The sequence below is a fragment of the Peromyscus californicus genome, unplaced genomic scaffold, assembly GCF_007827085.1.
Source record: "Peromyscus californicus insignis strain IS unplaced genomic scaffold, ASM782708v3 Scaffold_21__1_contigs__length_65335640, whole genome shotgun sequence".
In the NCBI taxonomy this organism is placed as follows: domain Eukaryota; kingdom Metazoa; phylum Chordata; class Mammalia; order Rodentia; family Cricetidae; genus Peromyscus; species Peromyscus californicus.
This window is the reverse complement of record NW_026294514.1, coordinates 57,802,914-57,819,988: the sequence shown is the minus strand read 5'-3', so window position 1 is coordinate 57,819,988 and position 17,075 is coordinate 57,802,914. Positions and strand designations below refer to the sequence as shown.

Sequence of the window (17,075 nt, the reverse complement as noted above, 5' to 3'; positions counted from 1 at the left end):
CTCAGAGAGAACCCGATGGTATATTTGGAGATATTTTTGTCTCACGTTGCTTTGTTGGACTCCCTCCCACCCCCATTTTGCTTGTGTATTATGGTTTCCAATTTTGTGTTTTTATAGGTTTTGTTTTTGTGTCTGTGGGTGGGTGGGGGGGTATTTCGTGTGCTTTTTCTTTTTTTTTTTTTCTGGTCTGATCTTTTTTCTTGTTTATTTTCTAAAGAGAGAAAGAAGCCACGGAGTTGGATTGTGGGGAGGTGGGGAGAATCAGGGAGGAGACGGAGGGGAAACCATGATAAGAATATATTGTGTGGGGTTGGAGAGATAGCTCAGCGGTTAAGACCACTGGCTGTTCTTCCAGTAGACCTGGGTTCAATTCCCAGCACCCACATGACAACTGGCAACTGTCTGTAACTCCAAGATCTGACGCTCTCACAGACATACATGCAGGCAAAACATCAATGTACATAAAATAATAAATAAATAAATTTTAAAAGAATATATTGTATGAAAAAAATTATTTCCAAGAAAAATATTAATCCTCCTTAAAAAAGAAGGAAGGAAGGAAGGAAGGAAGGAAGGAAGGAAGGAAGGAAGGAAGGAAGGAAGGAAGAAAGGAAGGAAGGAAGGAAGAAAGCTCCCTGTGTCCTTATAACACAAAGATGGCAGGGCCCATTTTTCCCTATTTTTTTATGTTTTTTCATAAATATAATAGTGTGCATATACTCAACACTTTAAAAATTTATATACTGCCGGGCAGTGGTGGCGCACACCTTTAATTCCAGCACTTGGGAGGCAGAGCAGGCGGATATCTCTGAGTTCGAGGCCAGCCTGGGCTACAGAGTGAGTTCCAGGAAAGGCACAAGCTACACAGAGAAACCCTGTCTCGGAAAACCAAAAAAAAAAAAAAAAAGAAGAACTTTACATACTATCACAAATACCATTGCCGTGTGTGTGTGTGTGTGTGTGTGTGTGTGTGTGTGTGTGTGTGTGTGTTCCTTGCTCAATCTTTTGCATATTCCTTTGAGACAGGGTCTCTCACTGAACCAGAAGATAGGCTGGTTCAGAAAGGTCCAGAAATCCTCCTGTTTCCATGTCCCGTGGTGCAAGGGTTACAGCCGCCCACAGCCTTACCAGGCTTTTTATGTATGCTCTGGGGATTTGAACTTAGGTCCTTGTACTTGTGCAGTGAGCACACCTGCCCAGAGAGCCATCTCCCCACCCCACCATTGCTTAATGAAGACAGCGTTGACAGTCTCTTCCCTGGCTGGCGGTATAACTCAGTGTCTTGCAGAGAGTGGGTAAGGGAAGGGTCTTCCATCCTCAGCCCCTCCTTTTCAAGTTAAATTGGCAGTCCTCAACATGCCACACCAGCTTAGCAGGCCCAGTTGGCTGTTGTTTTCCCGGTGGCTGTCTGAATATGCACATGGAGTCACCAGTGATACTCCACTTTGGGGGACTTCAGATGTCCAGAGCTACAGGTAGGGGTGATTTGAAAATGGAGAGGGTGGTTGCCCACACTCTCTGAGAACCTCTCCCCACACAGATTCCTTAGGTTTATTGTTGTTTGTTTGTTTGTTTGTTTTGCGTGGTCGATTTCATCTGGAGTCACTCGGGACTCCCACTGCCCTTCCATTTCCTAGGGGAAGCCTAGCCTTGCTTGCTTCTTCCTCTCTTTGTGATGTTACCTAAACAAAAGAGGACACTTGCCTTTTAAAAATAGAATTACTTAAACTGTGGCAAAATATGCACAACAAAAATTTACCGTCTTAACGATATACATTTCCTTCTTGCACAACTTAAATATCAGCTTCCCATTTCTTCCTCTCCCAGCCTCTGTCACCCACGGTGCCAACTTCTGTCCCTGCGACTCTGACCACCCATGGGACCCAGGCTGTGGTACAGCACACTGACTTGTGCTTAGCAGAAGAGAGACCCTGGGTTTGATTCCCAACATCCCCAAACCAAATTTGAAAACCTCTCAGGACCTCATGCAACTGCAGTCTTGCAATACTCACACTTTGCAGACAGACTCTAATGTCCTCACCGTTTGTGCAGCTTTGACCTTGTGCTAGAATCCCTTCCTGTCCCAGACTGAATGGATCATGCTGTATGGCTCATCGACGGATCAGCTATCTGTGGGTCACTCCCATTGACAGTGCGCACGTGAGCTTTTGCACTTACTGTGACGCCTTTGCCATTTTAATGTGGGCTCCTTGCCGTTGTAATACCTGATATTGTTGAGCCCGAGGCACGGGTCTCTTATCTGCCTCCTGCTCCCTGGTTTCCGTTTTCTCTCTGCCCATGCCTTTTTGATTTCTCGTGGAGATGAACATGCTAACGTTAGAAATGAACAAAAAGCAGTGTTAAAGAGTTGGGCACTGGGCTGGAGAGATGGCTCAGAGGTTAAGAACACTGACTGGGTTAAGAGCACTGACTGCTCTTCCAGAGGTCCTGAGTTCAATTCCCAGTAGCCACATGGTGGCTCACAACCACCTAATGAGATCTGGTGCCTTCTTCTGGTGTGCAGATAGAATACTGTATATATAATAAATAAATAAATCTTAAAAAAAAAAAAAGAGTTGGGCACTGAGAAGGCTCAGTGGGTAAAAGCACTTGCCTTACAAGCACGCCTGGTGACCTGAGTTCAATTCCCAAAACCCACGATGAAGCAGGGAACTGGCTCTACAGCTATCCTCTGACCTCCATATGCATGCTGTGGCATAAGCACCCTTGCATACACATGCACACACACAATAATAATAACAAATATGTTTTAAGTTAGCCGTGGATCTAGGATACTGGAGTCAAAATGTGTGGCATTACGTTTTAATAATCATAGACTATTAGAGTTGAAGAGTTGAATGTTTCATTTTTTTCATAGTCTGAAATGATTTGTCTCTGTATAACCACCACCCCCTTGAAAACCTCTGCCAGGCTGGGGAGATGGTTCAGTGGATAAAATACTTGCCCATCATGCATGAAGACCAGAGTTTAGGTCTCCAGTACTTATGTAAATGCCAGGTGGGTGTGGCGACCCACCTGCGTTCCCTGTGTTCTGGAGGTGGAGGCAGAATCCCAGGGGAAGCTGGTTAGCTCGACTTGCTGCATCTTCCAGCTCTAAGAGACCCTACCTCACTCGGTAAGTGAGGTGGAAAGTGGTAGAGGAAAACACCAGATGTCAGCTTTTGCCTTCCACACACACTCATGCACCAACATACATGGGAAAACCACACACATGCACACACACACACACACACACACACACACACACACACACACACACACACACAGAGGCAAGCATCTCGGCTGTGGGAGGGTCTCTTCACCCCAAAGGGGAAGTTATGAGCTTCTGTTACCCAACCCCATTCTTTAAAAACATAGTCATCACTCCTTATCTGGCTGGTGAGGTACAAGAGATTTCAAGATTGCAGCACAACAAGGAAGTGAGGTGTCTCACCGAAGGAACCAGCACAAAGTTCAGGCCTCTTACTCTAGAAAAGCCGTGTGCTTAGTCCACTGGACCCTGGAGCCCTGACTCAGCTGATGCTGAGGTTGTGTGTTTCACCAGCTTACAGTACTGCTGGTACCATGGCTCCCCCAGTCTGGGGGTCATGAGCTGAGGGCCAGATAGGAGTCTCACTGGGTGGGACTGGAATGAGGTACAGGTTTATCTGGGACACAGGTTACGACCACGTCCTTTGTGACTGGCCCAATGAATGCAGATGGAATTTTCTTTCAGCTGTTTTGTGCTGGAATGACACAGACCAACTGTGTCTCACTGTGCTTATGCTCAGCGTTGTTATAACGACAGTTCATCTAGTCCTCATAAACCCTGTGAACTAAGGACCATTATTGCTCCCATTTCACAGACAAGGGAACTGAGGCACACAGAGAGGTCACCCTGTCCAGAGCTGGAGATTTCCATCAGGTCATGGGAGCCCCAGGATCTATGCATTCTCTTACAGTGCACAGTGCCCCTCCACAGAACACAGGAGCATCCTAACTTAACTGTAACAATGACTCCCTGACTTAAGGACGGCTCTGTCTCCAAGTTGCTCCATCAGTTTATCTTTTGCTTTCATGATTAGATCTTCTCCTTCCAGCAAGAGTGTCTTGTTGAGAGGACCCTGAGTACACTACTCCCCATCTTCTGGGTCAGCAATTTTAGATGCTATTTCAGGTTTAACAGCCCTTATCCTGGCTTATTACAGTGCAGGCATTAGAGCTCAAAGCCACCGTGTCCTCCTTGTCCGTAGAGTGTCTACTTAAAGAAGGAAGGTTGGGATCACAGCCGTTTGAAACCATGGCACTAAGAATTCTGCTCTTCAGACCACTGGGGAAATACTACTAAAAGGAAGAGATGAAAATTTAATTTAAAAAATATTTTAAATCATGTGTGTGCACCTGCATGCGGGTGCCTGGAGAGGCCAGAAGACGGTATGAAATCTCCTGGAGCTGGAATTATCTGTGATTGTGAGCATCCCAAAGTGGGCACTGGGAACCAAACTTTGGTCCCCTTCAAGAACAGCCAATGTGGAGCTGGAGAGATGGCTCAGTGGTTAAGAGCACTGGCTGCTCTTCCAGAAGACCTGGGTTCAGTTCCCAGCACCCACATGGCAATTCACAACTGTCTGTAACTCCAGTACCCAGGAACCTGACACCCACAGTAAAACACCAATGCACATAAAATAAAAATAAATAAATTTGAAAAAAAAAAAAAAGAACAGTCAATGCACTTAAGTGCTGAGCCATCTCTCCAGCCCCCAGGGAAGAAACTTAAGGCTTCAAGATTCTGCTTATGTCCAATCTAAAAGGTCACTGTACACCTGAGAGTGTAGTAACAGAAAGGCCCACACAGCCCTGTGGCCTACCATCATGATTTTTTTTTTAATCGTGGGGGGAAAAATGTAAGATCTGATCCAAAGGCACACACAGGAATTAAGAGATACGCAGGGGTCGGGTGGGGGAGAAGGATGACTCAGCTGAAAAATGTGCCATGAAGCCTAAGGTCCCGAGTTCAATCACTGGGACCCATACAGCGGAAGGGGAAAGCTGACTCCCAGGAGTCCAAAAGATGTCCACATGTGCAGTGGCATATAAACGCTCATAAACATACGCACACTAAATAAATCTAATAACAATTAAAAAATAAATAGAATATGCAGGGCCTGCAGGAAGAACACTGATGTATCTTCCTGGAGGACAGACCACACTGAGTGGTGCAAAGAAGAATGTTCCTCCTCGGTGAGAAAACCCCACGTTAAAACTATTAATTTTTAATAGCTATTATTATTAATAGTTATTAATCAGTTATTATTAATCCCATCCCTGAATAATTTATATATATATATAACTTCAAATAAAATCATTGCTTAGAGGGAGGGTTGGGCTAAAGCTTAGCCAACAGACTCTCGACTTAATCAAGAATAACTCAGCCAAGACATTTCTGCAAAAGAATAGGGAGGGTGATTTTCAACTGTATTGTAGCCGCTCAGCTCTGCTCAGACAGAATCTTTCCTGTCTCTATTCAGACATTTTCAGTGGACCCTTTACGGCTTCTGGGATAAAGTTCAAGTTCCTGAACACGAGGAACTGTAAAAAGAGCCTCCTAACAATGTCTAAGGGAGTCGCGGAAGCAGCCAAGCGCTCACGTTTCAGCCTGTACCTGGGGCAGCCTGATGTTTCTCCCTGTCTCCTTCCAGCCGCTGTATGCAGACATTGTCAGTCATAACACATTCATCTAGAAACCGGAACACCAGAAGCTTGGCTTTGGACATAGCCCAAGGCAATGGCAGAATTCTGGGCTTAAAGAATGGCAGCTGCCTGAAAAGGGGCCAGAGCTCCCCGAAAGCCCCCAAAGGCCAACAGAAGCTTTCAACCACCTCCAAAGCGGATCAAGTGACACTGGACTTTCGCAGGACCTCTCTAACCTGGGTGTAACCTATGACTCCAGAGATGCTATCTAGAAGGAAAAAAGGGTGTGTGTGTCACACAGAGTGCACTGTGAGGCTGGCAGCATCTGTGCCTGCTAGTCCCTGTTCTGTGTGGCGCTCCCCTGTCATAGCAGCGACTCTCTTCCAAACCTGACTGTCAAACTCTGCCAGGGAGTTTGACACCCCACATTCTCTGTTAGGGTACAGGACTGAATGCTCAGCCTATGTTCTCTGGCCAGGTCTGGCCTGAGGTACCAGGAAGTTAACCCCAAGTTTTGGCCTCCTCACTTTGATGCTCTACCAGCCTACCTGTAGGATCCCACCCTTCACTTCCACACGGCCGCATGGCTTCAGAAATCTCAGCTCTCAGCTCCCTACCCTAGGCCACCTCTTGCTGGGTTCCCAGTGCTGGCTTTCGGTCTCTTCCTGACAACAGCTTTGCTTTGGATTTCATGTTCCGTGTAGTCTAGAACAGCAGGCGTTAATGGTGCGTTCTCGCCGTTCCACTGTCTCCAATACGGTTGTGTCTAGCCATGGGTCTGTGGGACCCTGGCACCTCTGTAGCGATCAGTAAGTGAATGTCCTCCCTCACTGTGGGTGTTTGGAGGTAACTCTCTCTATGGGTGTTTGGGTCTCCTCTCTATCGGGGTTCTCAGCTGAAACCACCTGGCAATCTCTAGAGACTGTCTGGGTTGCTGCATTGGGATGAAGGGTACTGCTGGCATTTGCTGAGTGAGAGCCAGGATACTTCACCAGACAGCCTCCCCAAACAAATCACTGGACCACTAAATGTCAGTAAGGTTGACCTTAAGAAAGCGAGCTCTGTACTTACGCTGATCTCTCCAGAGTCCAACACCCAAGCAACACGGATGTGCTACTACAGCAGAGACCAGGGGAGGGGTGCCTCACACTCTAAATCGCTGCAGTTAGACAAGATGGTCAGAGGAGATCCTCCATTTGGAAACCCTCCTGTGGGCTCAGGGCCACGCCCTTGCATTATGCAAAGGCAGCTGCCCTAGTGAGCCGGGCAGGCATAAAGGTGACGTGGTCAGGAGTGGCTATTTGATCTCCAGTTTTTCCAGAATTTCCACTCCTGTGCCAAGCATGCCTCTCCAGATGCTGTTCCCTGTCCAAGAGCTCAGGAGGCTCACCTAAAGCCGTCATCCTCCAATGCTGAGGTGTTTCCCCTCCGCGCTAAGTCTTCTCGACAGACATCCAGTTCGCAGGAGCCGGAAAGGTACAAGTCAATCGAGACCTGGCAGTTTTCTGTAGTCTGGTAGTTTTGACTGTCTGAACTATAATTTCAGGGCTGGAGTGCAAGAGGAACCCTTGTATATTTGAGTGCGGGCCTGCATTCTTAGGAGTCTGCTGAAGTGGGTTTAGTCTTTGTTTTCCTTTGGGGGAGTTCACTTGGTAGATTTTAGATATATTATTTCAGGTGTGAGGACCTTCAGCTGGAAGGTTACTCACTTACATTTTTTGGTAAACCTTTGACTCCATCTTCAGAACCCTTCAATCTCCTTGGTTGCTATGGATACCCTGTAAAAATCAGATTATCAATGAGGTCCTACATCCCCTGTGCTTCCTCTCTGAGAATGACACTTGCCAATCATGTGTAGCTGAGTTGACTTCTACATGTCTCAGGTAGTAAAGATTTACTCTGAGACCTGGTTTTTAAGGATAATCTACATGTTTTCTAGAATATTAAACTCACAGACAGGATCGCTAAGATAAACTAAATAATACTTGGAAAAATATTATTTTTTATTTTTTTGGAAATTGCTGTTTTTTATTCCATCTACGTTGAAGTCTTTGAATTACTTCCTGCCCTTGGGTATTCTATTATCCAGTAAATACAACCCTGAGCAGAAAAGCTTGCCTTCCCATGCCACTGCTTATTGACAAAACACCTTGAATGGACTATTCTTTGAGCAAAATAGCTACTTTTTCCTTTGCTATCAAGTTGACCTAGTGGGCTTTGTGCGTGTGTGCATGCGTGTGTGTGTGTGTGTGTGTGTGTGTGTGTGTGTGTGTGTGTGTGTGTGAGAGAGAGAGAGAGAGAGAGAGAGAGCGTGTGCACCTATTTGGCAGAGGAATACATAAGAGAGTTTAGTAGGTGTTGGTTGCAACATTTTTAGGAAAGCATTGGGTGGTATTTGCAGTATGTTGTATCCATGAACAACAGAACTGGTTTTCCTCGGAGGTGCTTAGTGGTTGTTTGGGTCCTACAGTGAAAGGGGGGCATTTCTGGCATGGCTCTGGCCATCCCAGGGGTCCCCAGTACTGAAGGATGGCTTGGAAAAATACATCTGGATTCCTGCATACTTTGGGGGTGCTAGTGGACTCAGAGCGACATGGATTGAAAATTATCTCCAAGGGATCCTCAGTTACCTCATGTAACTGGGTGGGCTTGATGGGACTCTCCAAAAAAGGATTCTGCCTCCTAGTACTGGCAATGGTATGACCCCCACTATTCCCAGTACTGGCATGGCCTGGCCCCCGCTGTTTCCAATTACTGACAATGGTGTGACCCTGCTAGCCAGTTTAGATCCCTCCCATTTCTGACCTCCTGCCCCAACCTTGCCTAACTTGTCCCCAACCAAGAGCAGAGCTTCTTACTCCCACCCCCACAACCCCTGACCACTTGGGTTCGGTTCTCTTAACTTCATACCCACCCCATTCAAGCAGGCCCTTCCTAGCCAGGGCAGCTCCTGGTCCTGCCCCTTCCCTACTGTGCCTCCGTGGGCAGTCTCCCTCTGAGCGACTTCCCCACATCCCCTGCTCCATATTTCCTCACTCTCAGCTTTCAAACAGACTCGAGTCTCTCCCATCCTCAAAAACCTCTGGACCAGGGGCTAGAGAGAAGCTCAGCACTGAAGAGCCCTGGCTGCTCTTGCAGAGGACATGGGTTTGATCCCCGGCACCTGCATGGTGGCTCACAGCCATCCACAACTCCAGTTCCGGGAAATCTGACACACTCTTCTGGCTTCTTCAAACAACAGGGACACATGTAGTACACAGACATACATGTAGCCAAAAATTCCCATATATGTAAAATAACTTTTAAAAATTTAAAAACCCCATGGACCAATAAACAGATCTCTGGCACCCCAGCCCCTCCCTCTATTCCGGCCTTTCTCCCAGGCTTCAGTCCCAGGCTCTACCAACAGTAATCATTGTTTTCCTACTTGCAGATTAAAGGCTTTCTCAACTTTGTTCTCTTACTTCCAGGAGACACCTCTGTTTTCTCTTTAACTACCCCTTCTCTGTCTTGGCTTGTTCCTGAGCCTTTAAATGTGGGAGTTCCAAATTACGTCCCTCAGCCCTGTTCTCATTTCTCCACGTGGCCGTCCCTGACGTCACCCCTGACTGGCCACTGCTCTGTGCTAACTTCTGAAAGTTTCTGTTTCTGCTCACTACAAAAATACAAAATACTTAAAGATCAATGAACTGGATGGACATGGCGACTCACATCTGTAATCCCAGCACTGGGATGCCTAAGGCAGGATGATTTTCACAAGTTCAAAGCTAGCCTAGGCCACATAGTTTCAGGCCAGTTCCCTAGGCTACAGAGTGATATCGTATCTTAAAAAAAAAAAAAAAGAAAGAAAGAAAAGAAAAATCAAAGAGTTCATGATAACCTATGAAAAGTCTCTGTCTTATTAGGAGAACCATCCTTCTGTCCATCTGTCCACCCACCTATCATGTATGAAGTGGCCATCTGTTCCAAACAATGAAAACACGAAGCCATTCCTGAGATATCCATTGCAGCTGGATGGGGAGGCGCTAAGCTAACACTGAGGCACAGGACAGTATGAGAATGAGGTACTCTTGCTTGAAGCCCAGCCCAGGAGCTGGTTGGCACACTAGCAACCAGCTTGCTGTTGCTTTCTAGATCTCAAGTTCCAGAATCACCTCTCACTGGAGGTGGTCAGGACTGTGACTCAGAGTCCAAGTGCACTTTAGCCTGAGCTGGGTGCTGGCTTGGGGTACCACTCTTTTCAGGCAGCAGGTAGGATGATCCCACTCTCCCATTCAATGGTACTACTGGTAGTGCCCCTGATATTCATGGGAGATTTAGCTTCCATCCTTGACCTTGGTATGTTCACTGCCCTGCCAATGGCCTTAGATGGGTGGTGGGGTTATGTAGGGAAACTCCACCTCCCGCAAACCTCACGGCCGGCAGGGGTGGAGGGTAGGGTAGGGGGGCTGACCACAATCCAGGAGAGGGTCATAGCCTTCCAGAGACTGACCTTGTGGTTTACTTTTCTCACACATTTAAACAGAGTAGAACTTGTGACCTGTGACCTTTATAATAAGAATGGATTATATTGGCTGATAAACAGAGCTCAGGGCTAGAGCCTAGAGGAAGGACCTGTGATAAGCCTAAATCCTCATGCAAAGTACATGGGGACTCTTTCGTAGGGATGTGTTCTATTCACTGAAGGACTGGGGCCTAAAAAATGCTCACGATATTGGGCAGATTCAGGTGGAGGCTGAGAATCACCAAGTTGATTGATTACTTTTCACTCTGGCATTCCAGGTGACTAGGCATCATTCATTTCCTTCATTTGAAGAAAATAGGCCCACGTGATTGACAATCCTGGTTTCTCCAGGGATTTTTCTTAGCTCTGCTTCCTACAGGGCTACGAGTCCGGGTTAAGCCCAGGGAGACAGCCAAGAGCTCCCTGAGTCTGATGACTGCCTGCTCCCACGTGAGGACCTATGGGTGTCTGGCAGGGAGCACCTCTGTGTTACACAGAATGCTGGACATGTTCCGTGACAGACAGATGTTCAGGGACTTAGAGTGGAGACCTGGAGTTGAAACCTGGCTCCCCTCCTGCAACACATCTGTGGACCAGTCAAGCACCTGTGAGCCCCAGTGTGTGTGTGTGTGTGTGTGTGTGTGTGTGTGTGTGTGTGTATGCGTGTGTGTGTGTGTGTGTATGCGTGTGTGTGTGTGTGTGTGTGTGTGTATGCGTGTGTGTGTGTGTGTATGTGCATGCGTGTGTGTGCATGTGTGTGTGTGTGTGTGTGTGTGTGTGTGTGTGTGTGTGTATGTGTGTGTGAGTCAAGTGTTTTGTAAACAGAAGATGCCGCACAAAGCCTGGGTGATGGCCTGAACCACAGTTATCATAACATATAATCACAGCTATGGTTTTTAGGCAATTGTCTAAGGATCCAAGCAAAGTAAGAACACACATGTGAGCACCTTGGGTGTGCAAGCCATTAGAGGCGTTTACCCTGTTGTCCACCATCCATGGGGCTGGTGATTCATGTCTGTGAAAAACAAGTGTTAGGACTGTGATGGAGAGAAACGATTTCATGTTGGCTACCTGGTTAGTGGGGAGGCTGAGAGCCACCCTGCCCTGGCTTCCCTCTGCCTCTGTCTTCTGTGGTCACCCTGCAGCCCAAACCACAGAGGAAGGCAAACCTAGGGAGCCTAGCAACAGATGCCAGGGAGACAGAGTAAACTGGGCTTGGGTGGGGCCCAGTCTGGCTCACCCGGTGGCTGAGCTGGTTAGCTGTGATCCGTGTGGTCCTCCAACAATGCAGCCCATTGTAGTTACCTGTTCTTCCTTTTTCAGGAGTCCCTTTAAAATTAGGCCCCTGGGCACGATCTTGTACACCTGAGAACTGATGTTGAGACTCTGGACATTTACTTTCCTTTATGAAACCACAGAGGACACACTCACCACACACACATACCAACTCCTTCACATACACTACACACACATACACACACACACATATATACATATACACACACATACATCATACACATATACATCACACACACACACACACACACACACACACACACACACACACACACACACAAAACCCATAAGCTGGTAGGGACAGATCTTTCCCAAAGCCTACTGTGTGCTCACAGAAGGAGATCCAGGGCTTAAGTAGTGTCAACAAATCTGTTGAGTTCACAGGTCAGTCAGTGCCCGCCCATGTGGAAAGGGTTGCAATTACAAGGCCAGCTTATTAGAAATGGCTGGCCATTGATCATGTTTACCAAAGGAGAAAACTGAAATGCATCATATGCCTTACAGCTCTTTATATAAAAACCCTGGGCCCCACAGGGCACGGAGGCACATACCTGTAACCCCAGCGCTCTGGAGGTAGAAACAGGAGAATCCAGAGTTTGAAGACATCAGCTGCATGAGACCATCTAAATAGAGAAAAGAAAAGACCTTTGACAACACCAAGTTATCAGTCCAGTGGATGAGGGAAGGATAAGGCTCTCCTCGGACTCTTTCTTTCTTTCTTTCTTTCTTTCTTTCTTTCTTTCTTTCTTTCTTTCTTTCTTTCTTTCTTTCTTTCTTTCTTTCTTTTTGTCTGGTTGTTGTTGTTGTTTTTCGAGACAGGGTTTCTCTATGTAGTTTTGGTGCATTTCCTGGAGCTCACTCTGTAGACCAGGCTGGCCTCAAACTCACAGAGATCTTCCTGCTTCTGCCTCCCAAGTGCTGGGATTAAAGGCATGTGCTGCCACCCCTTGGTCTCCCCTCGAACTTTCAAAGGTGCCCTGGGGCTTCTTGTCTGATGTATTCATGTGTGAAGAATTCATGTATTCTTCAAGGCAAAGGCTTTTCTATTGCTCTGCTAAGAGACTTTTATTGCTGTAAAAATTTTGTGTGAAGGTACACACCCCATTCCACTGAGTGTCACTTTTTGCACACAGCCCCCCACCTTCCAGAAGTTAGTAGGTTCCCTTCACATTCATCACCCTCACTGTGACCTTGCAAGACATTAAAATGGGTAGAGAGGCTCAGGGAGAGGCATCAAAATTAATGGGAGGCAACTCTGAGCCTCTACACTTCATTAGAACGTAGGTTGATTTATTTACTTTTTGTTTTGTTTTGAGACAGAGTCAAACTCTGCAGCCCTCACTGTCTTGAAATTTTCTATATAGACCAGGCTGGCCTAGAACTCATGGATCTGCCTGCCTCTGCCTCCCTATTACTGGGTGGGATTTTCTTTCTTTTAAGACAATGTTTCAGGTAGCCAAGGCTGGCTTCAAACTTGATACAAACAGCCAAGGATGACTTTCAACTCCCAGTCCTCCTGCCTCCACCTCCCAAGTATTACATGCATGTGTAGTCAGGCTAGGCCCTAGAATTTAGATTTAAATGTCACCAGCGAGGGTAGGCACGAACCATGCCACTCACTGTATGGACTTGCACACTTTTGGAGCTGGGAACTGCCTCCAGCCACCAAACAAGGCAGGCTGGACTCACCTAAGTCAAAGTATGACACCCTCCTATCAGAGAGAGCGGGGTGTTGGGATGCCAGCTGCCATAACATGCTGGCACTCTGCAGAACCACATGTCTTACATTGCTATTCTGTGGCTGGTAGTGTTCCCTGAATCTTGAGCCCAGGGGCCTCACCACTTGACTCCCTCCCACAGCTTTTTTTTGGAGGGGGGGATTGTAGATTTTCCCTTTCTTAGGTCTGCCTCATGGCTCTGACTCGGTCCAGTTCTCAGCCGTCTTAACTTAGGGCCCAGCTTCCTGCTATGGAAGAGGACGTACCAACAGGTGAGTGGCAGTGTCTGCTGGAGGATTCAGAGGGCAGCAAGGACAGGGTTCTGTGATTTTTTTTTTTCTGGACTCTTGGACACAAGGCACAGAAAGACTTTGTTTATGAGCTTGTTAGACGCCAAGGGATACCTTGAGGGCTAGAGAAATACTCCCTGTGTCAGCAGCAAATGTCTTCGGGTATTGTCTGGGGACAGAGCAAACAGAGCCTGCCCCTGGGCTGCGATGGTGTGGGTGTCCCAGGGTTCCGCTATCTACCTATCTAGGTCAGAATACACTAGCAGGACCCTGTTATTAACCGGCCTCCACTCTCACCTGTAAAGTTAGTCCTAGCAGAATTTCATTACTTGTACCCCACATAAATTCAACCAACCTTTGCCGTTACGATGTTATCGAAAACTATTTTCTCCAGTTACTTAAACTTTGTAGAGTCAAGAACTTTAAACCGGCATTTGTAAAATGTTACGTTGAGACCCCATCTGAGATGCTTCAGCAAAGCTTGGTGCCTGTTCTCTTTCAACTTGCACGTACTCCCAAATACACGCCCTTTCGTCCCTAAACCACGCCCCCTTTATCCCTTCAGGCCAGGTTCTCCTGCTTTCAGAAGCCGTCTTTCGCTGGGTCCACCCTCTGGCCAACCCAGTCCTTAGAAGCACTGCCCAGAGACATAGTGTCAGGATGGTGGTCCACACGCGTAGGCCAGTGCACACACGTGTTCGCTGTTACCAAGAAGCATGTCAGCCGGGCCGAGAATAGGGAGCCATTAAGGCTCAGATGTGACCCTGGCTTCTCCAGAATCTTTCTGGTGACTCCAGAAAAGAAAAACAGGCTAAGGGACCCTGTTGCTTTTCCTTTTGAGCTTGAAGAAGGCCCTTCTAGGGTGGGGAAAACACGTCACCCAGGTCTGCTGCACAGGCCGTGGGGAGCTATGCGGCCAGGATTGGCTAAGGGTGAATGAAATCCGTGCAGTTTGCTTTGGGTTGCTTCAGCCCTTGGCGCACAACGTTGGAATCTTGTGGTTGCTTTCCCGAATGGCTTTAATTTTAAATCAGGGGCACTCCCGCTCAGTGGACGTGGAAGACGCGTGCTAGGAGTCGGGTCACTGTCCTTTGTGGAGACCAGTTTCTCGCCGCGCCCTGTCGGCTCAGCACAAAAGCGGTGGTTCCAGACACCGGATCTGCCGGACCGTGGCTGTCACCGGGGCTTGATGCTCGCTCCTGTCCTGAGTGGCCAGGGGTGGTAGCTCTGTGGTCCCAAGGAGGCGCCGGCTCGGAAGACCGCCGCGGCGCGGGCAGCTGCGCTTGGGCAGAGACTCGTGCTCTGTGGTTCCAGCGCAAGCCACGCGTGTCCTAATCGAAGACCTAGGCTGGTCTCCCACGCTGACTCAGCCGAAGGACGGCCAGGGCGTGGTGGCGGGTGGGGTCCCTAGGGTCATTCCCCTCCTCCTTTCCGGTGTCAGCCCCAGGGACTGGGTGGTGATTGATGGCACCGCAGCCGACTAGCCAGGAGCAGTCAGAGCCGGGAGGAAGGCGGATCCGAGACTCAGAGGCAGAGCAAAGGGAGGAACATGGGCGGGGCCATGGGGGAGGAGCGTGGGGTCCCGGCTGGGCGGATTCGGGTGGACCTCATGGAAGGAGCGCTGGGCTTGAGAGTGCCATCGTGGGTGAAGCAGTCGGCTGAAGGGACAGGATGGGGCCGCGTGGAAGGAGCGTGGGAGACAGACGGACCTCCGGGTGGGTGGAGGCGGGGAGGAAGGGGCACACCCCCTTGGAAAGAGCGCGGGAAAGGGGCTGGGAAGGAAGGAGTGGCGGACACAGGGTGGGTGGGGCGTGGGGGCGGGGTCAGGCGGGGCCGGGGCGGAGTGTGCCCCGGGCTCCTTTCTTGCCACCCCCACCCCCGGCCCGGGGCCACCTGCGCCCCGCCCTACCGGCCGCACCCCAGCTGGGGAACCACGGAGCCGGGTGTCCGGGCTTCTTGTGTGCCAAGGGGATCATCGCGAGTTCTGCTTCTGCCTGGACGGCTGTCCTGAGTCCGGAAATGTGGTCTCGCTGAGAGCCCTCCGACTGAGCGGGTCTGCGGCGCGAACTCACGGGTGGGAAGTTGGTCTGTACTCCGGCAACATGACCAGCCCGGCGGGCGCACAAAACCAGGAAATCGACTGTCTGAGTCCAGAAGCGCAAAGACTGGTAAGGGGAACACGCGGTTTAGTCCTGCGCCTACCAGCGGCCCCCCGCAGAGCTGGGTTTCCCCCGATGGCTCTAAGGCCAAGGGCAGTGGTCCCCTCAGCTGCAGCGATCCTGCTGGGACAGAGGCAAGTGGGCTCTGTCAGAGACACTCGAAAATCCTGATTGTAGGGCAGGCTCTGCTTACGGACAGGTGGTTGGCTGAGTGCAAGATATCTGCAGGTGGCGCTCTGAAAAGTACATTTTACGTCCCAACGCCCCTCTCAAGGACGAAAAGGAGCATGGTCTCTCTCTCCGCCCCTGGTGATGGTCTCTAGGCAGGTTCTGCCCAGCTGACTGGCTCTGGCCTGGATCCAACCGAGATCTGAGATCTCAGTGTGGTGTAGAGTTTCATAGGGAACTGCTAGTTTGGTATTTCACAAAGTACAGCACCTAGGAACTGGGCCCTCATTGGGAGTCACCACCTTGCCTGGAGTGGCTTGGAGGGCATGCAGGCTCTTGACCTTAGGAACACCTCCCTCAAGGATCTAGGGACCCAAAACCACTTTACCGGGTGTCGGTCTCTGGTGTTTCACTTACAGAGCTTAACTTGTGGAGGGATGGTGGATAAGGAGTAGTTTGACCTTAAAATTGGGCACCAGCGAGTTGGGAACCTTTGGTTGTTATACTGCCCGTAACTCATGGTTGTGGTTTGGGGGCTGGGAGTTGAGACAGGATTAGACTACGTAACACAAACTAGCCTTAAAACTCAGGATCCACCTTTCTCAACCTCTCCCGTTCTGGGCTTAAAGGCCAGCACCTCCCCACTTCGCCCATTGCTGTGGTTGCTTGTGAATGGGAATATTTAAAAGTAAAAGGTACTCTTTGAAACAATGGGTTTTATGGAGTTAGTACTAGAGGAAGAAGGAGACCCAAGGTTCCCACTTTGTCAGGTTTTTGTGAGTCCTTGATAAAAGTGTGAGCTCCAGTCACTCATTCACCAGGTAGGAGCTAATCCTGTAGTTGGTGTTTGTGGAATAGTCACAATGAGGCTGCTTTGTTTGACTGGGGGAGCCTCCTAGGAAGTGCTGGGAAGGTGTAAGCTTTGATTCCAATGATAGACTGGAAAAGTCAGTTCCTTGCTGAGGACTGGTTTTCCCTCCCTGTGCTTGTCCTATGCCTTCACTTAAGTTTTGGCAGTCATTCGGGCTTTTGGAGCTAGTCTGCAACCTGTGGGCCTAGGGAAGGAACCAGCGGGGCCGCTTTGGAACCCTCTTCAGGGCAGTCTTGAGATCCGGGAGGAGGGAGAGCTTCTGAAACAGTGATGTTTGTAACCGAAGCCCAGGCACACACCATAGAAGGCAAGAGTGCAGAGGAAGTCAGCCCCGGGCTTGTTCTAACATACAGGAACCAAGTGCCAGAGTCCTGAGCA

The 17,075-nt window shown here is 48.9% G+C and overlaps 1 protein-coding gene across 23 annotated transcripts in view; it reads left to right on the top strand.

Moving 5' to 3' along the window:
* The window catches only part of Lrrfip1 (LRR binding FLII interacting protein 1), a 134,294-nt gene that overhangs the window by 41,370 nt on the left and 75,849 nt on the right, over positions 1 to 17,075 (top strand). Inside the window, exon 1 of one of the 23 annotated variants that reach the window (XM_052750426.1) lies at positions 5,556 to 7,167. The exons of 15 other annotated variants lie outside the window; for them this stretch is intronic. Coding sequence is in view for 7 of the 8 variants with exons in the window: in XM_052750438.1 (XP_052606398.1) it covers positions 15,602 to 15,667 (66 nt within the window). In the remaining variant the exon portion in view is untranslated. Of the gene's footprint in view, positions 1 to 5,555; positions 7,168 to 15,351; positions 15,668 to 17,075 lie in introns of those variants that run through there. 7 more of the 23 variants (XM_052750438.1, XM_052750433.1, XM_052750421.1 and 4 more) reach the window with 7 other exon arrangements.